Below are 24,588 nucleotides of genomic sequence, written 5' to 3'. Positions count from 1 at the left end.
GCAAATCCATACACAAGAGAAGGTACATTAGTTCTTCATGAAAGTGGTTCACCAAAGCCACTGAAGAAAAAAAGTGTTGAGTGCAATGATACAGGTCTGAAGTAGCTCTTGTTCTCTGCTAAGTGGATGAGAGGAAAAGCTCACACTGTCAGAGGTCTGCATTACAGTACGTCAGCTCAGCCAGAGTGAAACCCGTGTGCCTCTGCCCAATCTGTGTATCTAGCACCTGTAATACACTATGAATAATACATGGATCTAAAGAAATGCTTTTTAGCACTTCACTTCAGATACTGAAAAGTTGGCTGTAATGACAAGCTCTGGTTGTGTTGAAAAAAGGTTCAGAATTATAAAATGAGTTGATTTTTCCAGTGAAAGACTGAACAGATGGATATATTTGCTGTCACATAAAACAACTGTATTTTAACTGTTATATAAGTAATTTACTTTTATTTAAGCCATGCAGAAGTAGCCACAGGATGCAGTTCTCCTAAACGGTTACTGCAGTTGAAGATCTGGTCACCACTAATTCAGTATAGATCTTTTTTAAAGTATTTGTAGACAGCACATGGTGAAGAGGAGGTGAGGTGTGGGAAAGAAAGGGTTAGACAATAAATAAACTTTCATTGTACATGATCACACAGTAGGGACGAGGAATGTACATGTATCTCAACCCTATAGGACACCAAAAACAGTTAATTTATTCTCTGTCAAGTGCTCTAAAGGCTTCAGATGCTTTGAAATAAGTCTCAACAAGTGATTAGATTTCTATATTCTCCATAGTGTCAAACTGCACAGTGATCTTATGAGTTTGCTAGTGCAGCTTCTAGGATTGTATGAAGCCAGTAGAATTTAAAATAAATTTTGGCATAAAACAAACACACTGGCACTGAAATGAAACCTTAAAATGAAAGATGAAAGATTGGCATTCACTTTGGGAAGTCATTTGGAAAATCACAGTGGCATCAAAAAAAAGTTTTCTTCAGTTTGTTGAGCATGATTCTGTTCTTATAATTTAAATTGAGTTTTTTTTTGTATTTTCATTTGTTTTTTTCCATTGCCATTGTTTTCCTTGTTCTGTTCAAGTTTGCTTTAATCACAGAAAACAAATGTTGTATGCCACTTTGTTGCTTGTTGAAACAAAAAGAACTGATGACCAACATCCATCCATCAATCCATCATCTATATCTATTCCTTAACCAGGGTCACAGGGATCTGCTGGAGCCTATCCCAGTTCTCTTTCGGGTGGAAGGCAGGGGTACACCCTGGACAGGTCACCAGTCCATCACAGGGCCACATATAGACAAACAACCACACACACTCACATGGGCAAATTAGAGTCACCAATCAACCTGACATGCATGTTTTTGGACTGTGGGAGGAAACCCACGCAAGCACGGGGAGAACATGCAAACTCAACACAGAAGGCCGGGTTTCAAACCCAGGCCCTTCTTGCTGTGAGGCAATAGTGCTAACCACTCAGCCACCATGCTGCCATGATGACCAACATACTCAATTAATTTAATCTCTTGTGCTTTTAGGCTCATTAGGGTTTGCACAGCATAAAGGGGTAGTCTGAAATTTATTTAGCCACAACTCTTGAAAGGGTGCATTAAAAAATGGTTAAACTGACTTGTGGTCTCTAGTATGGGTCAAGCTTCAACAACATTGGACCATGCATTTCCCATGATACAGTTCATAGTAAAAGTGTTCTTCAGTAGATCCTGCTCATGTTTCCAGTTCAGTTATGGAATGGGAGGTGGTGAAGTAAATATTCCCCTGTTTATAGTGTTGTGTTTACACTGCGAACAGAGTTATATGATTGCGTTGGAGTTTAAAAATACTGTGCATAACCCAGATGACATCACCAGAGCTATTTTCTCAGACTTTAGAAAACTCCTCCATGCAATTGTTTTCATAGCTGAAATAGTACTCTACACATTGAAAGATTTGATCATGAACAAAATTCTTCTTTAAAGTTTTTTTTCTCCAACTAATAACATATAGTTAACTGAATAGTTATTGATCACAAAAAGCCTGTTCTCACAAAAAACCAAAAAAGTCCTGTGTTTATCCCTCTCTTAAAATAGACACACACACACTCACACAAGCCAGTAGCAAAGTGTGGGAGAATAGCTGCATTGAACAAGCTAAGAGCAGACCAATGAAGTGTCTGGTTTAAAATTCCTTTTGTTGTCTTCATATGTAGATATTTATAAATATTTTACATTTTTATTTTACATAATTTTGAAGCAGTGAAATCTGTGAAATGGCAAATATCATACGGCAGCTGTACAAACAAAGTGGACAAGGGAAAAGAAACCATTGTTGTAGGGCAATAGAAATGCAGAGTGGAGTTCAAAATCAACTTCTCTGCAGACATTTTTTTTCTAACCAGGAATTTCAATGATGAAGAAGGAGCCAACATTGATATGGACTACTATTTTAAAGTGCCAAACATCTCTGTCTTCAGTTTGGGTTAGTTGATGTTGAGCTGAGTGAGCTGTGGCACATTTGATGTGGCACATCTTCAGCCTAATGTAAGTTAAAAGTAAATTATGTGGCCAAATAAATTCAGCATTTGTTTTTAGTGTGAGAGTTCATTTGCTCAAAGAGATAAATTCCGTAGCAAATTAGTGTCAAACATGTTGAAAACTGGATGCCCCAGGCAAGGTTGTTAGTTTGGGAGCAGGGCCTAAACCCTCTCATGGCAGGGTAATGTAGAAGCTCTGCTGACATGTCCATCTATACTGTTCATCTGGCATTCATCTCTAACTTGACAGGAATGATCCAGATCCATTTAGTGAGCTTTCAGCCTTTGTGTCAGTGTGTGGCATCAGATGTTCTGCATTGCACCACTTGATAGAACATAGCTAGAGGAGTGAGAAAACATAGCTTTCCTGATCCACTGTTTTCGAGCCTTCCCTCACAGGTGTTTTGAGCTATGCTGTTCACGCATTCACAGTCTGAAGTCTTTCAACATTGCTCAAGGTCTCTCAGCTTTTGAAGATGGTGGTGGTGAGAAAAGCTCTGCAGAAGGAGGCAGGGAAAGAAAATGCAACAAGAGAATGTATATTTGATCAGTCACAAACAATTTACATAGTTTACATATCTTTGCAGTCTCAGTACAGTACTTCTATTGCACCATTATGTAAAATGTTGGAACATTGAATAAATCAGTTATAAAATATTTTTGTACTTTCCTTAATGACAAAGACTGAGAAATGTGTATACAATATTCAGTAAAAAAGCCTGAATGTTAGCATCCTCAAAATAAAGAAAAAAATTTGCTTGCTTTTGTCTTGTCACTGTGAGTTTGTTACATGGTATGTAATTCTTTCTTCAGTAAATGACTGCATCGTTTCCATCTTAAAAGCCCAACTCCCTGTGCAAAATACGGCTGAAGTCTTTCTCACACTTTTGTTCTCTGAAGCGAATCTGCTATCCTTGAACTTGTGTCCCATCAGTAGATACCTGAATACCCAGGCAATCTTCCTCCCTCTCCCTTGCTCTTCTCCATTGTTTCATTGCATTCAGACGGAGGATGAAGAGCTGGGAGGTCACAGATGGAGAGAAGTGTTGTGCTTGTTCCTGTCTGCTCTCTGAGTGAACGTCTCCACAGATGGGATAATATTGAAAGGCAAACACAAATTTGCAGAGCAATGAAAGCAGTTTGAAGGTGCAAGGCCATGTGAAGCACATAGCTCACTGTACTTGTTAAAGAGTTTTTCATCATCCATCTCGTTATCAATGTGCCAGGGTATTTTATAGCTTCAAAATCACTCTATTGCTGCAAAGATGTTATACACACACTATACTGAATATCTTATTAAAAATACCACATAACTGCAGTTAAATGTGATGCGCATATCTTCACATTACACTGAATATTAACTGACCCTCTCATACTGTATGTTATCACTGCTGTTTTTTCATTCTGCAAGTAATTTCCTCAACATCCATGCTTATTAATTTTTCATACTGTAATGTAGTGCAGTTACACTGCTCATGTAAAATATCTTTCTGTTATGTAAAATTACTAAAACTCTTAATATACAGTATAATGCCTCAAATATATTCTTGGTATATTATCAAATATTTTATGGGTGGCAGAGTTTATACTGTATCTGTTAGTGTAAATTATGACATATTCATGGTTTTCAAGAAAGTCAAACAGAGTAGCCTGAAACAATCAGTTACAAGTTAGAAAGTGCAGCAAGTAAGAAGGAATGCCACACCAGGATGGTGTTCATTCTGTGCTGTTGCTCATCATAGTTGCACATCTACATGCTGGGCTGCAATGTGACACATTAGCAACAATCAAAACATAAAGTCTCACAGTCCTGGACATCAAAAAGCTAACCAGCTGGTGTTTCAAATAATTTTTTTTAAAAATCATGCTTTGAAAGGAACACTATAAGACAGAGGAGACTATTTTTTAGTATGTGCAATACAATAGGCTTAAACATCCCATGGTACATGTAGTCTGAATGTGAGGTATGTTATCATCTGCTGTATAACCCTTGGCTTATAGCAATACATTTCCTTTATTCTGCTATAAAGTTAGTCAGTCAATTATTTGTAATTACCTGCCAGTAGAATAGGTTGAGGTTAGATCTAGATGACTAGGCAAATGGAGGAGAGATTATGTAATGTTTATGATTATGTATGTATGTATGATTATGTAATGTATGTAATGTTTGTATATGTTTAATCAACCTTTAATAAACATAACTGTAAATTTAAAAAATGCTTGTTACAGGATCAAATTATTATTTTGGAAAATTTAGAATAGCTACTGTTGCCCATTTAAAACACTTTTAGAAAAATTTTGTTTAATAATTAAAGAATTTCAAAAAAGATCAAAAGAGTGTTGCTTCTAACATCCTTAGATAGCCAAGGATTTCATGTTGTGACTAATTTTTTGCTGGCCTCAAAAACTAAGGCTTATAACTATCGTGGTTGGCTTTACTAACATGAACAAAATACACAAACTTGCCAAACTGATGAAAGGATTTGGATTGGGGCTAAGTTCTCATGAAGATATAAGTATGTGAATGATACTTAACAACTTAAAGCTAAGGGACCTCAAATAAGCAGAGAGGGTAGTAGTGTCCAAGTGTACCTCTCTGACCAGCTCACACCTTCAAGGCTGTTAACAAGCACTCAAATACTGTAGGTTCTTTATTTGCTAGTGTCCTCTTCAGTTGAAAAAAAAAACTCCGACAATGGTTTTGGCTCCTTCAAACTGTAAAAATCACACTTCAGCATTTGCTGAGACTGTGGCAAGTTTTTAGTTCCACACTGGGCCACAGCTTTGGAAGCAGATCAAGACTATGTGATGGGTTTTAATGCCTGGTACTTATTGAAATAGACTATCACAACTTTCAGTAATTGTTAGTGTCTCATCATGCAGCTTCATGCATACTGAATAGATTTTTTTGCACCTGCTGAGGCACCAACCACTTTACAGAGCTTAGTCAAGTGGACAATTGATATTTTCTCCATAACAACTTTTTCTCAAGATTTACATCAATAAGACTAAAAAGTTCACATTGCGTTATTTCCTTGCTGTATCCTCAGTGTTAATTCTGTTTCATTATTATGCATACAGTTTTTCATTTGAATAATAGTTCCTCTGAAGTGCAGTCATTTGTTTTATTTCCACATAGAAGTTTTGAAACAACTTCAGACAACCTAATAGTGCTAGATGGATAATTACGTTAAAAGCAATATGGTAAAATTACACTAAAATCCTTTTACTGTTTCTGATCCATATTCATGTAAGTTCAACATTCACTCCCCTTTAAGCTTTAGTGTGATTCAGCAACCCCTTCTGAGAAAAATAAACTTTTGCAAGACACCCAAAATTCTTCCTCTGACCTGCACACATTTTGTCTTTGAGACATTGAAGCACCCAGAGGAAACCTAGGCCTAAATGGAAAGGGTATGCATACACAAATAGTTGTCAGTTGTTTGGATCATGTTTGAACATAGGACCATGTTGCTATTTTGCAATCCAACAATGTAAATGAGAGAGAAGCAAAAGCCAGTCATATTAGTCATCCTTAGTCTTAGGTTTAGATGGGTTTGTAGACAGAAAATGTGGATGAGAGATTTTCTGTTATGCTGATCTGTATTTGTCTTCCAAAAGCCCTGTAGTAGCATGTGAGCCTGTTGCTATGACAACCATCATTTGATACCAGTGGTGTGTAGGAAGGCAGAGATATGGTTGAAAATTAGCAAACTGCTTTATGCATGTTTTATAATCTATTCATAATTTCAGTGTATGTGTGTTTGTGTCAGAGGGATAAATAAAAGAAAATAACATTCATTCAAGTAACACTGGGTCATGTTATTTCCCATGATTAATTCAAGTATAATTTTACTACATTATGGCTCAAAGTGAATGCTTCTCTAGAGTGAACAGTAAATATACATATTCCTTTCTGACACTCACTTACTCATTTGCATCATGTGCACATCATCCTTATTGAGATTAGGTAGAGAGATAAGGTAGAATCAGAACCAGGCTAGTCAGTGGAAACATATTTGTAATTTGCAGAAAAATGGCAGAAAAAAAGAGCCCTGGGTTTTATGAAAGTGGTTAAGTGCAGGTGCAGACCCAAAGGCAGCCCTCATAAACTCTGAATTAGCACTGAAGAACTCAGAGATAAATTGCCTTTCCACATGAGCAGCAACTACAGTAATTACAAGGATATGAATTCTTTAAAAAAACATTTATTTATTGTTTATATTGCTTTGTCTGAGCACTTCACCTAATTACAAAATGTTCCAGTTTGTTACCACTTGAGTGTTAAGATTTTAAATACAAGTGCTGGGAGCAGAGGTTTGGCCATTTAACCGCTTCGACGTCCACCATGAAATGGATTATGATGGACTGTTTGGCTCTAACACCGAAATCATAAATGCACCAGCAGTTACAAGCGGATCAACATTATGGACATCCGGTTGTGCTGTGTTGTGGTATCTATGGTAACCTCAAAGAGCACCAAATGTTCCACTTGAAGTGTGAGGGTATCTTTTTTGAAACTGTGCCTCGCTCCTTCTGTAAAGGCAAAAACAGTCAAAAGCCATGACTTCTCCAACAGTCTAAATTATTTCAGGACTTCCAGGACTCATTCACACTTATGTTAATTTTCTTGCTTTGACTTGTGTGTTTAAAAAGTTCGCCTGCAACATGTTTTGTTTCCTGAAATACTGTCACTGGAAAAAGTTTTCACATGGATATCATCCATCCATCCATTATTTATACCCGCTTATTCCTAACCAGGGTCATGGGGATCTGCTGGAGCCTATCCCAGCTCTCTTTGGGGTACACCCTGGGCAGGTCACCAGTACATGGATATCATTTCTTTAGTAAAATGAAGTTTCATTGAAGTGTTTGGGTTATTCAAAGTTGTTCAGTGTTTTGGAGCAGAATTCACCCCTATTGTTGATTTCATTCATAAAACAACTGAAAAGACACTCCGAATAACAAAATCCTTTGCATCTATTCTGAAATAGAATTTTTCTGTGACAAAAAAAAAAGATTTTGTCAAAGAAGTTTAAAGACATTTATTTCATTTATTTACATTACACTTTTGACTATTTTGTAGTATTCTTTGCATGTTGCTATAGTATATTATATAATTCTGTCCGTTTTCTTAGGAAATGTTTTGAAGCTCTTCGGAAACTGCTGTAATAGCTGTCAAGGTCTCCACTACTTGTGAGAAACATGCCTTCAGTCCTTCAAAGGTTTCTACCACAGACCCCATGACTATTGGTTTTGGTTTCTATGACAACTAAGTTGAACTATAAGTTGACTCATCTTTTACAAGCATGAGTACAGGACTGTGGGAAAAAAATATTTTGGTCGGAAAATGAATTCAGAGCCAAAGTTGCACTGGAAAACAATCAAATTTGCTTAAAAGTGTGAAAATATATCTCCTGATAGATCGAGCTTATTTTCTGTGTATTTGTGATAACTATACCATGCAATTCTATCTTTTTGAGATAAGACTTTTTGAGAATATTGGTAAAAAGGAAAAAAATGAGACAGGCCAAGTTAAGAAGGATGTTTTTAATAGGTTTTCAATTGTAAGGGAGCATATAAGGAAGGTAATGTATGTTAATATAGATAATTCTGTCCAGTTTCTCACTTTGTTATCAAGTCACAATGTCCATGTGAAACAGCAAAGAAAACTGATGCAATGTAAACATAGGCCACATTCTCTGTTTAAAATTCCTTCATGCAGCAACTGTGAGGGTTTTCAGATACTAATAAAAAGACAGAAATGCTGAAACTGTGAAGCAGGGGAGTCACTGGAGTTCATTCATAGACTTACAAAGGTTGGATTAACTAGATGCAGCCATGGTAACATAAGGATGAGCAGAACACCGAGTAGTTTCAGAGACACACAGTGAGGTACTGCCTGTGAGCTCTATGACGCAGATTCCACTTTTGCGTATGCTTCTAATGTATGACAGACTATGTAATTGCAACTGATATAGAGCAATATGCAGTATGCTTCATGAGGTATTGGAGGTGCTGAGAATTGAGACTACCATGTTTATGAACCTTGATTAATGACAAATAACTGATGACATACAGGGATACTGCATATTGCCTCACCTAACCAGCAGCTACAGCATATTGACTCTAAGCAGTTTTTCATTTGTCAGGTATCTGCAGTGACTGCTGATGGTCAAATTGCGACAATTTGTGATAGTCAAATGAACCTAATGCATTTTCTGGACTGTGCAGACATTGCTGAATACTGAAATAAACAGAATAACTGTGAATAATAAATGGTAACAGAAGAAATTTACCAATAATCATCACATTGTTAAAGAAAAAAAAACTGGAGTGTCAGGGATTTAAAAATGATACTCAAAGATGCTTTAAGGAGTCTCAGGGTGAGATTTGTTAGTGCAAACTTACTTTTATTGTAGCTTCTTTTTTTAAAATGGCACCAAACCCTGCAATAACCATATCCCTTAAGAGGCTGTTGCTATGGTGACAGCGCACGGGAGCAGTGGACGTCAACAACAATTTAGCTGTTGTGTCAAATACATAGACATACAATTATTAGAGAATAAACATTTAAGTATGGAGCTAGGCCATTTTTCAGAGAATGTAAACAATCCTTTAGTATACATGTGAAATGATGATGTGCAAGGCACTGGAAAGTATCCACTCAGTATGTCTGTTTGTTCTTGATGTATTTGTGTCTCAGACATGCTGGGCTGTCACCTACAACAGATATCTCATCTTTAATCTGAAGAATATACTAAGGTGTACCCTAGCTCTATTTTTAATACAAACTTCCCACATTCTCACTGCTTCGAGCAAAAAAAAAAAAAAAAAAAAAAAAAAAAAAGGTTTTGTTTGACTTGTTGCTGTGTCACTGAGGTTATATTTATATTCCCAAGTGTACCTTTGGCTTTAAATCTTTGTCTTTCCTCTTTAAAATTAAGGTTTTGTAATTAACTGTCTCCTGCACCAGATGGTTTGAGGAGGAATATAAAACTCCTGCTCTTAAATAATGACAGTGATGTAAGAGATCCCAGAACTCAGATTTGTGATATTGCTAAGAGAACCAGAGCTCTAGAGAGCCATGTGATACTGGGAGTCAGAAAAGAGAGAGTAGGTGGTTTTGTGGGTAGGTGGGGAGCAGGTTAAAGATGCTCCACCACTCTCCTTCCTGTTATCCCAATGGCCTTTTAGCGGCATTACTCATTTTAGGAAAGAGACACTCCTGTTATATAAGCCAGTGCTACAGAGACTGCCTACCAGCTAAAATCCCTGCAGATCCAACCTGTGCATAATTACAAAGTATGAACAATGGTCAAATCAGCTTCCTCTAGAAACTACATAACTCCTGCACATAGAGATCTCTCTGAAAAGCCAAAGATTTTTCTGATGACCAGGGCAAATATACATTTCATAAAATCATTGTATTTCCTTCTTCCTTTTTCATACCCTTCCTTCCTTTCTTCCTTTTTCATGCATTTCCATACCCTCTAAGAAGACCTCCCCCAATTCATGCCAGTAAAGTCAAACAATCAGCTAACAAAGACTTGAATCCACTGAAATCTACCACTGTTAAAATGCACATCAGAAACCAGGACACTCTGGGACAGCTGATTAAGAAAACCGCCCAAAATGCATACATGTTCTTTAGTATGCATTCAAATCCATCAAGATCTTCTTTGCCTCTGAAGATAGTATTCTTGTTGGCTCTGACATGCGAGTGATTCTGAGATCTTTTCATCCACTCAGGCTTTGTCTCAGTCGAACACTGGGATTTTTGCCTCTCCATGGGTCGGTGTTTCACACTTTGAAGAGGTCTGCATTAGCTGAGAGTAGAGCTGGAATTTCACAGTACTGTGCAGAGAAATCAGCAGAGTATTCTACCACCAGTCTCTTGTGAATAGCAGTAGGTTCATAAAAAAAAAAACCACACACAGAATGTACCATTCTGGGTCTTTCTCACTTGTTCTTAATAAATACATTTTTGATAAATATGTAGGAAAAATGGGAATGGAAAGGCTGCGCATAATTTTAAATAGATCACTACAACGCTTATTGAAAATCATGCAGTAAGTGAACAAAGCCATGAATACATTTCTGTCTTCAGAGATGGAGGCTGTAATTGTGCAGGGAATAAGTTAGGCCTATTTTCTGAAGTGCTGAGAGAGGCTGCTTTTATTCTGGGTAGATGGTCTCGCTGAACTGGCAAAAACTTCCGGAGGGACTTTAGTGAAGCAAAAAAAAAAAAAAAGAAATCTTCTGACCCTACTGTTTCTTCTTAGTGCAGGCCATGTGACACGTAGTCCCCACCTGAGGATTGCGAACACCACCTGATTCATTCGCCACTGATGCTTCTAAAAATGATGTTACTGTTATCAAAACATTTGCTGCACTGATGCACGCACGCACGCACGCACACACACACACACACACACACACACACCCTGAAGTGCACACGCATGCACACCCACTTCCCCTCCTTGCTGCATCACAGCCCGTCGTTACCATCTCACGTCCACGTAATGCTCCCGTGAGCAAGCTGACTTGCTGGAAATGCAGGAGGATCTTAAGCCTCTCTGACAGCACACTACCTGTGAGCTCTGTGGACTGATCCAAAAAAAAGTGAAGCCACACCAGGGAAAAAAAAACCCAAATACTAGACCAGAGGATTGGAATATTGATCATTACCACTTGAAGGTAAGTGAGCGCAATTTGCGTAATTTATTTGACTTGCCGTCATGCAATTACAAACCACTGCTGTCAAAAACGCGAGAAGTAAGGATTATTGAGGAATGTTCTTCCAGATGTTTTCCTCCGGTAACTGTCATATTTTGACTGCATATCACGCTAAACTAGAATCACACCAGTTTTTTTTTTTCCCCCGAAAGTTTTCCAGCAATTAAACATTTTGTTTGGAATAAACGATGTGCTCATGCGAGGAGACTTTTCAGGCGATCTCTTCAGCTGTAACATCATCCCGTCCTTGATGATGCGCCAATACTGTCTATTTCAACTGTCAACCTGCTTTAGCAGTGACGCTGTCAGTAAATTTTACAGGCTCTAAACGGTGACACCTGTTTTACTGTTATAGTTTAAACGATTCACTATATATGAGCAGCTGAAAAAGTTCAATCACGGTAGAAGATTCGTTTTGATGGCTCACAAAGACTTGCTCAAACTGCGCTCCACATTTACATAAGGCATGCTCTCCAGTGCTCTCAGACTGCAGCACTTTTTGAATTCACATTTTCACAGTCTCACACTCTCGCGGTGTCCCTGCCTCCTTGTCATTATTTGTCATCATTTCACACCCAACGAGCTTGTGATTGCAATCTCCACTTACTTGGTAATGCTTAAACCACGACTTCATACACACCAGAAGGAGGGTAAGCGCTTTAACACAGAACAGTGAATGCGCCTGTCCTTTACCGAATAAACCATAAAAGTAAGTATAAGTGAGGTTGGTGAACCTTCTTGCCAGGAGACCAGTGGTGTGATTTAATTTTAGCACAGGGGAAATGTATTGTATGTATGGAAATGCATGTATGACATCATAGTAGTACCATATATGTAAATGTGCACAGAAAGTTTTGGAAGCCACGTACACAGACACATGGTTTGGCATAGAAAATTTGTATATTGATACAATGAAAAATCTTGCGTCAGGAGCAAACTAACAATACTTAACCCTAACAATACTTTGTTAAGGGTTTACAGACTAAAACAATTGGAAAGATTTGCATATTATATATGAATCTCTGACATATATACATAAAAAATGGTTTAAAAAGTAAGTTTGTTGAAACATGTATTATCATACCCATATAACCCATATTTAGCTGCTGCAGATTATGGGTGTCTGAGTGCATTCCAGAAATACTGCCACACACATCATCATTTTACAGGTTTTACACCATCATTTTACACCTTCATTTTTAAAGGTGTCTATTCTTTTTTTCCCTGTAAGTCTCTAAGGCTTGTTATGGGATATCATGGAAGATTCATTATTGAACCTGAATGGAGTTAAAACCTTGTGTTTATGTAACAGACTCCACACTGCATTAGTTGTGTTAAGTGTATCATGGGTAGGTTTCATTAGGCCATAGTTAATCAAGTTAAAGTCTGGAGCACACAGTAGGTTCTAGATTAGGGCAGTAAAAGAAATTCAAATGCAATCATTTGGGTTGGGTGTGTGTGTGTGGGGGGGGGGGGGTAATGTTGATGAGTACGCAAAGAGTTATTCTGTTCAGACAGTACCATGGTTCATACTGTACCACTTGGTAACCATGGCAACAAAACAACATCAGAAGAACCTGGTCAGATGAGACAGTGATGCCGGAAGAAGAGATGAATGGTAGACTCGATGCTTAATAGAGCCAAGCACAAAAGAGGACTGATTCATGCTCATCAAAACTGTCTTCACCTCCCTGGACTATGAGAAAAACAAATGCATTTCTTTGTTTCTGTTCATTTCTGAGAAAATGTCCTTGAAAACCGAAGGCGTAGATGTGCTCCATGTGTTCACAGCTAGCAAGAGCGACATTTAGATCATAAATGAGGCATTACAGGATTTAAAATTTGGCTAGAACGTGATCCCCACCATCTGCCCCCTTTCTCTTTGAAGAGGCTTGGCTGTGGCCAAATTCATGGTTCTCTGGCCCACTGCCACTGTCTGACACGCCTTTGACTGACAAACCTGAGTTCTAGAATAGCAACATAAAAAATATTTATTTCAGAAAGGTCAATTGTCTGTGGTCATGTTTAGAAAATGCACTGCACAAATCTTAGTGAAAAGACCCACAATGATTTTTCTCTTTACATTTTCACCTAGTGATTTAGCAGAACATTGAAACTGAGATGGACTGGGGTTGCTTCCCACTGCCTTTAAGCTACAATCACAAGAATGCACACACACACACACACACACACACACACACACACACACACACACACACACACACACACACACGCGCACACATAGATACTCACACACCCACATACAAAACACAAACACACACACACACACAGATATAAATACTACCCATTGGACACTGCTTGTGCAACCTATAATAAACTGTGACAATACAATAGTAAATACTATCCATAAAAACTAGTACAGTTACAGCAGGGTTGGCTAGTAAACAAAAAAATTTTCGTCTCAGTTGGTCAGCACAACTCAGCAGGTGCAACAGTTATGGTTAAAAATTAGTGTGAAAAGTATCAAGTAAATGTTACATAAAAACTTCTCACTTGTATGAACATCATTGTGTTGAATATGATCACCCAGCTTTGTGTGATCAAATGTGAAATTAAATTTTAAATCTGATCGGGCAGTGAATGCCAGAACACAAAGCCACAGTGAGTGTTATTTAATTTTTTTTCAAAAACATTTTAAATGTTTTACTGTATTTCAGAAACAGCTGGAGCAAGCTTGAGCAGAAAAAATTTCCACCATCACCATGTACAGGGCAGTTAATATCTTGCACGTCCTCAGACCAATGAATGTGTTTTGTAACTGACATAACAGTCCCAGAATGTATGGATTTGTAATTTAAAACTCACATCAACATGTTGAAGACATAATGCAGACATGTCTTTCCTTTAAATAATAGCATTTCCCCTCAGGCTAGTCAGTGTGGTTCTGCAACAATTCCCAAGATGTCAAGGCTCATTATCCAGTGTTGTTGTTAATGTTTACAATTGACCTGTAGTGGGTGTTTAAATTGTTACCTGAGATACCACACTTATATATGAAGGCTAGACATTTGTCAGTCTTTAAGGCCTTTAGGCCTTCATGATATTGTTGCACACTATAATGTAATATAATATAATATAATATAATATAAACTGGTCCAGGTTGTGTACCCTGCCTCTAACCCAATGTCAGGTGTTATTGGCTCCAGCCCCCCTCTCCCTATGTCCCTAGACAGCAGTAATGAAAAGTGCTTAATAGATGGATAATATTATATAATTTATAATTTTGGTTATTTGGTGTATTTTTAAGTTGTTAACTAGAGTCCAGGTACTAATGTCATCCAGAGGTGTGTGTTATTTATTATACTTGCACTATACTTGCACTTTATCATTAAAACTGTCAGTTCAAGTCCCTTTAAGTTCATTAGCCCCAAATCACAATTCAATCAAATATTTGTGTACTCACTGGCTACAACTTTAGTAATTATAATGGCAGAAAAAAAATCTGAAATATAAAGAGCTATACCTGAATTGCTTCTAACGTGTAAGTGCAGTATAGATATTGTAGTTGTCCCCCTACATACTCCATTCTGTTATACTCTTGACAGGCTTTTTTTCAAAGTTGAGCTCATGTTTGGCTCATCTATTTTTAATCTGTCTATTTCTGTTGTGGTTGGTTGTTTTTTGCATTTTCTTATCCCAGATTTGGCACTATTTTGCAGTGTGTATCACTGAATCTGTCAGCCAGCTAGGGCTGAGCTATACAGCTAAAAATATTATCAGAATATAATTTTCACGTAGATCAATCATTAATTGTACCAATACCAATAATGATGAAGGGAATACATCCAGTATTCAACAATTTATTCACTTACAGTATGTTAAAGAAATACAGAGTGAAGCTACTGAAGCTACAATTGCATTTGAACTTACCTTACCACAAAAGACTTGCTTATGAGCTGTGGTGCTAGTGCACACAGTTTGGGACCATAGACTTTGACTTTGAGTACACTTGGCGGTAAGATGTCTTTCAAATGGAAGAAAAGGTTTGTTATGCTTCCCACGCATCATATTTTGCAATGGACACCTCTCTTTGCCACAGTTTCTCCACAGTGCTCCATTACAGGAATATTGCAGAAATTGTGCAGCCATTCATTATGACTGTTACCTGAAATCAAAAGAATCTAAATTAAAGAGGATTTACCTTTTCCTACTTAATGGTACTGGAAAGTTTATTGGGTGCAGATTCGAACAGCTCTGCCTTTGTCATTATCCCCTCAAGGGTGTCCACAGCTAAGTTTTCTCTGTACTGAGCGGTGCAACAGTCTGAGTTTGAAACAGCATTTACATTCCAATTAATGAAGAACACTTCATTCAGATTTTTCAAAAAGCAAAGATAAAAGACCTCTGATTCAGCAATAGTCAAGTACCTTCTATCTTTTTCTTCTTCTGGTGAAGGAGAACAGTCTTTTATCTCCAAGATTGCTTTGAAAGAGGGAAAAACAAGTGAGCACAAAATTCTGTCTGACTTATCATACTTAGTGTTTGGTGCACTGTGGCAGCATGAGTCAAGCTTCCAAGAACAGGTGTGGGGATGTGTGATTTATTATAAGGTCTAATAATTTCATAAAGTAATCTCACATCAGCCTTGCCTCTTAACTCTCCTTGGCATGTGCTGTATTGGTTGTCTTTGTGAGGTAGCTATTGTTGGTGCAGTTATTTTAAGAACCAAGTCACCAAAGGTTACCATGAGGCAACTTCTGCATGAGATGAAAAGCTGTTACTTGAAATGCCAATCAGATATGTTTTCATACATTTGAAGCCTTGTAAATAATAAGAAAAATGAAAGATTTTGTTTCTAAATTAACCAATTATTCTGATGATGCATGATGACTGAATATTGCTTGTGGAAATATTATGGAAGTGTTCAAATTCAGATAAAAAAAAACCAGGAAATGTTTCTGGGTTTGTGTGCTTGTTTGGAAGGAGCATTATGTGCAGGATTGAGACATGTATGCAGCTGTGTAAATCTGTTGTTGATAAGAACCAGGAAACGTTAATTGTGAGTCTGGGTATTGTTCTTGCAGGATTCATGCAGAGGATGGGATTTAGCTGGAGTATATTATCCAAATGCTTATCATACTACAGACTAATGGTGACCTCACATCCATTTTCTCTAGGACAAAGAAGGGGAATGCTATTGTATGCTGCATTTTCAGCAGGAAAATTGTGAGCTGAAGAGTGTAATTGTTTGGGCTAGAATGCTACAGAAAGAGATGGGCTGTTTGTGTAGTTTGCATTCTGTGGCTCCTTTAACTCACCCCAGAGAAACATTTTGTTTACCTGTGCATACTTGTAGAAAAACATACAGCCCTGTGTAAAACATTTGTCTGGGATGAACTTAGGCAATAGAAATGCTAGTAGAAGAGACTTGATTTACAAGTTTGCTTTAAAAAGATTAAAGCAAGTCTGGCTTAGTGTGGCAATAGCATGGGGAGGTTTCCTACATGAAGTAATAATGACTGAAATGCTGGTAATTTGTCCTTGGAATGTCATTATAGATGATGAATCAGTTAGGAGAGGCGTTTAAAACCATTACACGGATGATGTGAACAGGTAAACAATCCTGTAACAAATCTCTCCCCTTTATTAATTTATAAAATATATGTACTCTGTGTTTGGTTTTGTTTGCATAATTTTGATGGTTTCACATTACTTTTGCAAATAAATGTCTTGCATGACCTTGAGCATCAGGCTAAAGCTGCATAAAAAAATGAGCTTGAATAGTGTTGTTATTTGGCTTCAAATATTCACTGCGAATACATTTGGATCAATTTGGTATTTGGCATAAACTGTAGAAAAGGGTCATGTCAGTTTCAACTAATTTTTCCTATGAAGAACTTACTGTTCTTACTATACTCTATAATGACAACTGATTAACTAATGAAACAAAGACTGTATGAGCAAGAAGTTTAGCATTTTTGTCTTTATTTTATATACTGACAGCAGCAATACAGACAGGACATGCAGGAAGAAAAAGAGAAGGGTATAACATGCAACAAAATTCTTCAGCCTGAATCAAATCAAGGATGCTGATATTTAGAATTATATATTACTACTACTGCTAATAATAATAATAATAATCACAGTATTCATAATAATAATTTTATTGCACCTTTCAAAAACAAAGTTGTAAAGTGCTGTACAGTAAAACAAGGGAAGAAACTAAATTTAAAAGCACAAAACATAAAACAGTAAAAAAAAATTATAATACAAATATAAAATATTTTTAAATGGTATGCAGATCACTGTGTAGGTCACTTTATCACTGGGCCAGTTGACACCCTTACAGTTTGCTCTATAGTTATAATAACCAAGCAATTAAAATAACATTTTTCATATCATCTTTGCAGATGTGAGAGAATGAGTTCCTCTGTGGACAGTAGCACACTTCATTCACAGCCCCCTGTCTTCAACTCAAGCCTCTCTCTCGACTTACAACCTGCTGTTAAGTAACAAACAGTAATAAAGCACATTCATAGGCCACCCTCTTAACAGGTGCGTTCTTCAGATTCCAGTTATGCTTTGCTGATTCTTTGTTGTACTACAGATATTACGGGATGCTACAGCCGGGAGAAATCTTTCCCTCTGATAGGGTCTTGACTGAGACTCCAGACAGCACCACAATCAGAATTTCTTTACTCCCACTCTTCTGTGTTGGCTGCCATTTCTACTGTAAGGCTTGCCAACAAAACTGAGTCTGTTTTCCATACAAGCATCCTATGTCACCAGTAATATTTAGCAGCTAGTGGAGGGCCTGTGTAGTATTCTGTTGTGTAGCAACAGCATCTCATGTTACCCTCACATAAAGATATTCTGTATATGTAATTCCAGTTCTGCACCTAATGGCAACAAAAGATCAACTACTAACTAATTTTGCAACAAGCTCCTTTTACTACAAGCCAGAAAGACACTAAACAGAGCAGTCATTTAATGCAAAATGCAGCACCAAGATGTTCATTGTTACTCAAAAAAAAAAAAAAAAAAAACATGCAATAGCATATCATCCAGTGTTAGATCACCCTATGGCCATAATTTCTAATTTTCATGGAAAAAAAGCATTAGGGTTATGTAGCAAGGCTGTGAAATTGGCATCGGAATGTGTTAAAGGACTTCATGTGGGTGAAATTCATTTACTGTTTCTTTTTTTTTTTTGCCTACTGTTAGAAATGTTCTGCTGTGTGCCGTGATTTACCCTGCAGTTGCAGTATTTATGTAGTTATGCTGTTATCTTTGTAAAGAGTTTTACTGGTCAAGTATTTTGTGAATTTGTTTGCCATCACTCATCTATTCCTTTAACATTTGTGCTTGATTGTATTGCGTGAATCATGACATTTATTATGTTCTTATATGTATGTACAAGTATGTATATGATACACTGCAATTCAGATAACTATTATGCTGATTCAATTTTCAGACATTTCCCTACAATATACACTTTTAATTTTATGTTCTTGCGATAATGTGAATGTTAAATGCATCACTGTTATGTGAAATCTGTGCTTTGAAAACAGTGTGCATTTCAAACTCATACTTCATTGACTTGCTAGCAGAAATTAAAACAAAAAACTCCTCTCCATTTGTAGAACTGGTGAGAAAATAGTGTTCTCGATGTTCAAGTCTTTCAAAAATAAAAAGGGAAACAAAAGTTACAGCTACAGCACCGGGTCAAGTCCATCTGAATATTCCTCACTGTAGAACGCATAATGCTGCCACAGTTGCTGCAGTACAGAGCTGACTCACTGCAGAGTGGAAGGAAAGATGTCTGGCATTCTGACAGCGTTCAGCGAAGAAGATTATCTTATTGGAAAATCAAATTTTTATGTTGTGTTGGTGATTTTAAATAATATGCTTTGACATGCTCAATTACCTTTCTCAGCGGTATGACTCAAAAGGTTTCAGAGAAAGAACTAATTATGCATCCAAACTGCTCCCTACAAATGTGTGCATTGATTTACTGCATTCATTTTGTGTTAAGTATCATCACTAAGCAGCAATTTCTTCAGTTTATATTACTGTAATTAATTAAACAGTTTTTGTCTCTGTGAAGCAATTTGTATAGCAACTTTACAACAATACAACAATACATTTACTACAGTATTGTTTTATGTTAGTCATTAATGACACTACAGCTCCAGATGGATGCTTTTCTGATTCAGGTGCTCATCTGTATTCAGACCCACTGTTTACTGTGGTGATGCATGTCTATCAAAATTATCCTGTACTAACATGTTGCATATTGCTGATAGGTTGTGTTGTGGCAGGAAATTCCCTGGCTAGGGCACAAGCTGCCATGCCATTTGGTTGTCTGACACTCGGGGAGAAGAAGGATTACAACAGTCTCTCCGAGGTGACCGATAAATATGACCTCGGACAAATTGTCAAATCGTAAGTACATCTATGATTTAGCATTACATTGTAAAAGTAATGGCATAAATAAGTTTAAGAAAATTTCTCAAAATATGATTGATGTTTCTGTGTAGCATGGTGGTAAGGTGGTTAGCAAGATTACCTCACAGCAAGAAGGTCCCAGGTTTGAATCCAGTTCGACCCTGGGGCATTTCTGTGTGGAATTTGTATGTTCTCCCTGTGTCTGTGTAGGTTTTCTCCAGGTACTCAGGCTTCCTCACACAGTCCAAAGACATGCATGTTGGGGTTAGGTTGATTATTGACTCTAAATTGCCAGTGGGTGTGAATGTGAGTGTTTGTCTCTGTGTGTCAACTCTGTGATTGACTGGTGATCTGCCCAGGATGTACCCCGCCGCCCGCCTAGTGTCAGCTTGGCTCCAGCAGTTGATAATGGATGGATGATGGATGTTCCCATTTCTGTCTCTTTCACAGAGAGGAGTTTTGTGAGATATTCCGAGCGAAGGATAGGAACACCTTGAAAATGTACACCTGTAAAAAGTTCCACAAGAAGGATGGAAGGAAAGTGAGAAAAGCTGCCAAGAATGAGATAATGATCTTAAAGATGTAAGTGAGGTCTGAAGCTCCTCATTATAGAGCTTAGATGCCTGAGGGATGAAACGAGGTGTATTCACAAGTGATTAGCAAAATTTCTTCAGGTCAAACCAAAGTCACAGAAAAGTGTCAAAACCCAACACCATAACATTGTTTTCACTTTGTATATTCAACAATACACAATAATAGTAGACCGTCTTTTTTAAATAATTTGTTTCACACCTCTTGAATGTCAAGTCAGGTTGTATCCTAGATTTTTTCCTACTACAAACAAATTTGAAGACCAAAGAAAGCAAGACCAAACCCAACTACAGATTTTAATAATGACAATTATAGACTGAAGTATTTTCCTTCAGTCTATAATTGTCAGAAAATGTACAGTGATAATCTAACAATGTTCATTTTGGTCTTTATAGAGCAGCGCAACCTTATCTTTTAAAATACTTTTGCATAAAAGACACATGTACCATAGTTAAGGCAAAGGCAAAGGCAAATTTATTTGTATAGCACCATTCATACACTACGCAATTCAAAGTGCTTTACAAGGCATATAATTACATTAAAAGCGTGGAAAAGAGCATTTAAAAACAAAGACATTTAAAATAAAATAAACTTAAATCAAATAAAGTAAATTAAAATAAGATGTAAAAGCACATTAAGAAAACAAGGAAGAACAATTATTTGAAGGCAGCAGTAAACAACAGTGTTTTCAGTCCTGATTTGAATGAGCTGACAGTTTGAGCAGACCTCAGGTGTTCAGGAAGTTTGTTCCACAAGTGAGGAGCATAGTAACTGAACACCTCATATATTACATAGTAGTGTAACATATGTGGCAAGTGAAAGAATGTTATAGAAATTATGAACATTGGTGGCCTAAAATTAAGTCTGAAACTACATATTACATGGGCCCACTCAAAGGGTGTTTTAAAATTTTACCTCACATAAGTTAACTGCTTCAAAGGTGATGAAAATCTGTCTGGTGAGGTTATTATTCATCAGTTTTCCCTTCGCTGTCCTGTATGTTTATCTTTCAGACTGTGTGGAAGACATGTACCACTTACTGACTCTATTTATTGCTCATTTTAACCCCACTTACGTTCATCCATTCTCCCCCTCCTGGTACTCTCTTCCCCATTTTCCTGGTTTTCAAAGGGTAAAACATCATAACATCCTCCAGCTGGTTGATGCTTTTGAGACTAAGAAAGAGTACTTCCTTTTTCTGGAGCTGTGAGTATTATTAGAAACCCTTTTGGTACACACTTGTGTACACTGTACTTCCTCAACTCATAAAAATAATGTTTAATTTAACATGTGAAAATGTTTTGCATTTTTGTTATCAATAAATGCCAACTATTTAATATGGATTTCCCATCTCTTCAGCGCTACAGGCAGAGAAGTGTTTGACTGGATCTTAGATCAAGGCTACTATTCAGAGAGGGACACCAGTAATGTTATGAGGCAGGTGTTGGAAGCTGTAGCTTACCTGCACTCTCTGAAAATTGTCCACAGAAATCTGAAGGTATAATATACTGCTGACACCTAGTGAAAAACAGGAGCATTTCACCACTGACCAGTGAAATACTGTACATTTATATCAGACTCTTTCCAGTTTGATTAAGCTTTATTTGTTTACTTACATATACAGCTGGAGAACTTGGTGTACTTTAATCGTTTGAAGCACTCCAAAATTGTTATCAGTGACTTCCAATTGGCAAAACTGGAAAATGGACTAATTAAGGACCCATGTGGGACTCCAGAATATCTAGGTAAGTAGCATTACACCTGAATGGACATGAGTAATATAAGTAAAATGGTGTGACAGGTGTGACATCACACAACAGGAGCAAATCTAGATAGGATAGTTGAAGGCTAAAGCATCAGTAAGATGCTTAAAGCTTGTTTTTGCTTTCAGCTCCCGAGGTGGTCGGGAGGCTGAGATATGGAAGACCTGTGGACTGTTGGGCCATAGGTGTCATCATGTATATACTGTAAGTGCCCAGCCATTTGCTCACAAATACAAAATTTTCTTATGTACAGTATAAATGAGAGGATTTTAACCAAAAAACATAACATGCCCTTACATGTTTTTATTACAAACCAAATAGTTTGTCTGGGAACCCTCCTTTCTATGATGATGCTGATGAAGAGGACTCTGACAATCGTGATAAGAACCTTTTTCTAAAGATTTTGTCAGGGGACTATGAATTTGATTCACCATATTGGGATGACATTTCAGATTCTGGTAAGACAAAGTCAATCAGTTCATTCAAATGTAACATATATTAATGTAGCATATCATTAATGTCTGATGTTGCAAACACATATTTAGGGTTTTTGTGCACTGCTGTGGTTTTTAATTTGCCATGTTCTACAGCCAAAAACTTAGTGGCATCTTTGATGGAAGTGGACCAAGATCAGAGACTGACTGCACAGGAAGCTATAGCTCATGAATGGTGAAGTTAATCATATATAAAGCTCCCCACCAACACAGTTTGAAGTATGAACTTTGTTACAGTATAAATGTACCACAAATCTGATAATGTGCTGGAAAATTCGTTCTTGTGTTCCTTCTCTTAGGATTTCTGGAAATGCTGCTTCAGACAAAAACATCAAGGATGGTGTTTGTGCACAAATCGAAAAGAATTTTGCCAAAGCTAAATGGAAGGTATTCTTTTTGATATATCTAATATAGCAATATGTTTCATGCATGTCAGTCAGTCAAAATGATTATGTTATGTTCATGATCATGGCTGAACCTGCCCATCTTGTTCCACTATATTACAGTGTCTAGTTCAAAGATTCTGGATGTGCTATACTCTGCTTATAAAATGTATTTCTTCAGCCACCATTTTTGCATTTATTGCTAGTAAATATCAAGGCATCCATGATCAAGCGCAATAATAACTTAGTCTGATGTTTTTTATCGCTTCATTTGAACTACCCATATCTCTTTATTACTCACAGAAAGCTGTTAGGGTGACCACCCTCATGAAGAGACTTCGAGCATCTGAGCAGGGTGATTCTGGGGCCTCCAGTCTTGCTGCAGCTGACCCAAACACACCCAGCAGTGCGTCTGCTGCTCCAGCCGGCAGCGGTGATGGTGTTGCTGCAAGCATAAAAGCTGCTCTTAGTGAAAAGGCTCCTGACACACAGACTGCCACCATCTCCCCCCTGCCCAGTGCAGCCAGACAGGCAGTGCAGCCAGAGCCACAGGCACGGTGCAACGGCGATCTTCCCCAAATGTTGCCCCAAGAAAAGGGGGATTAGGTGTCAAATTTACGAAGAGGACCCTTGCCAACCAACAAGCACATGTGCTGTACAGCCAACAAATTTGGCATGATGATACAATGTCTGTGCTGTTTGACTATCCCTCTGTTTGCAGAATTATTTCACAACACCATGTATTTCATCTTTTTTGCCTTGTGTACTTATTAGTCTATTGAATAGTGTTCTCCCCTGTTATTTTGTGTACAGGTCCCTTTAAAGCTAGTTGCAAAGTAGCTCTTATGTTGTTTCCTTTACTCTAAGAAATGTAAAAATTCTTAGTGTAACTTAGTAAAATCATTCTATATTCATCATCTCATTGTATATAGCTGTGTCTGTATTTGTCTGTTTCAACAAATTGCTAGTTTTTAGCTTTGGAACTTTAGATCCTGAGTTCATGTCTTGTGACTTAAAATTATGAGTTGAAAAATTAAGAATTAAGAAAAAAATTAATTGATTACATAAAGATTTATGTGAATTTTATCAGAATTTTTTTCACCATGCATATTTGAATGAACTCATCCTAAACCTTGTTTCAAATCAGAATATATACAGCAAGTTACAGTACTTATTATTTATCTCGAATGAAGCATGAGTCAATTAATAATTACAAATAAAACTGAAAATTATTTTAACTCTGCTGATTTAAATTAGATTTAGTATTAGTACTTAAGTGCTATAATGTCTCTTAGGTACTTAAGTGCCTAAAATATTTGTATAGTCAAAGCCTATGTAAAATATACAGATACCAATCACAATTAGTGGATTTAACTTGACTGGACAACTTAGAATTTTAAGGCAGAAGTAGAGCTTATTTTTAAGTTAAAGTGCCTTAATATTTGTTGCAGTAATGTACCAAAACGTTTCAAAAGAAACATCCTGGTTATAATTGCTTACTGATTTTTTAAAAAATCTTTTAGCTGTTATCCTTTGCTCTTCTGTTTAGTCTTAATGCTGCTGTATTTACACTTGTGTTTTGTCCTCTTCATACTTCATAGAAAACACAGGAAAATAGATATAGAGCATTTTATGTGGAGTGATGTTTTAGCTGTTGTGTTGTCACTTGTAATTAGCAA

General features: G+C 37.1%; 1 protein-coding gene across 1 annotated transcript; it reads left to right on the top strand.

Moving 5' to 3' along the window:
* The first annotated feature begins 11,164 nt into the window (after positions 1 to 11,164).
* camkva (CaM kinase-like vesicle-associated a) lies at positions 11,165 to 23,515 on the top strand. Its single transcript, XM_026307405.1, has 11 exons — positions 11,165 to 11,230; positions 19,537 to 19,675; positions 20,129 to 20,260; positions 21,401 to 21,475; positions 21,629 to 21,767; positions 21,894 to 22,014; positions 22,161 to 22,236; positions 22,354 to 22,490; positions 22,623 to 22,701; positions 22,826 to 22,913; positions 23,213 to 23,515. Exons 2-11 carry the CDS (start codon positions 19,581 to 19,583, stop codon positions 23,513 to 23,515), a joined length of 1,245 nt encoding a protein of 414 aa, XP_026163190.1. The 5' UTR covers positions 11,165 to 11,230; positions 19,537 to 19,580.
* The last annotated feature ends 1,073 nt before the right edge of the window (positions 23,516 to 24,588 follow it).

The sequence above is a fragment of the Mastacembelus armatus genome, chromosome 5, assembly GCF_900324485.2.
Source record: "Mastacembelus armatus chromosome 5, fMasArm1.2, whole genome shotgun sequence".
Classification (NCBI taxonomy): Eukaryota; Metazoa; Chordata; class Actinopteri; order Synbranchiformes; family Mastacembelidae; genus Mastacembelus; species Mastacembelus armatus.
This window is presented reverse-complemented; position numbering and strand designations above follow the sequence as displayed.

Coding starts and splice junctions, on each gene's coding strand:
- camkva (XM_026307405.1), top strand. CDS start 19,581: ATGCCATTTGGTTGTCTGACACTCGGGGAGAAGAAGGATTACAACAGT. Junction 21,476..21,628: donor TACTTCCTTTTTCTGGAGCT/GTGAGTATTATT, acceptor CCATCTCTTCAG/CGCTACAGGCAGAGAAGTGT. Junction 21,768..21,893: donor TTGTCCACAGAAATCTGAAG/GTATAATATACT, acceptor TTACATATACAG/CTGGAGAACTTGGTGTACTT.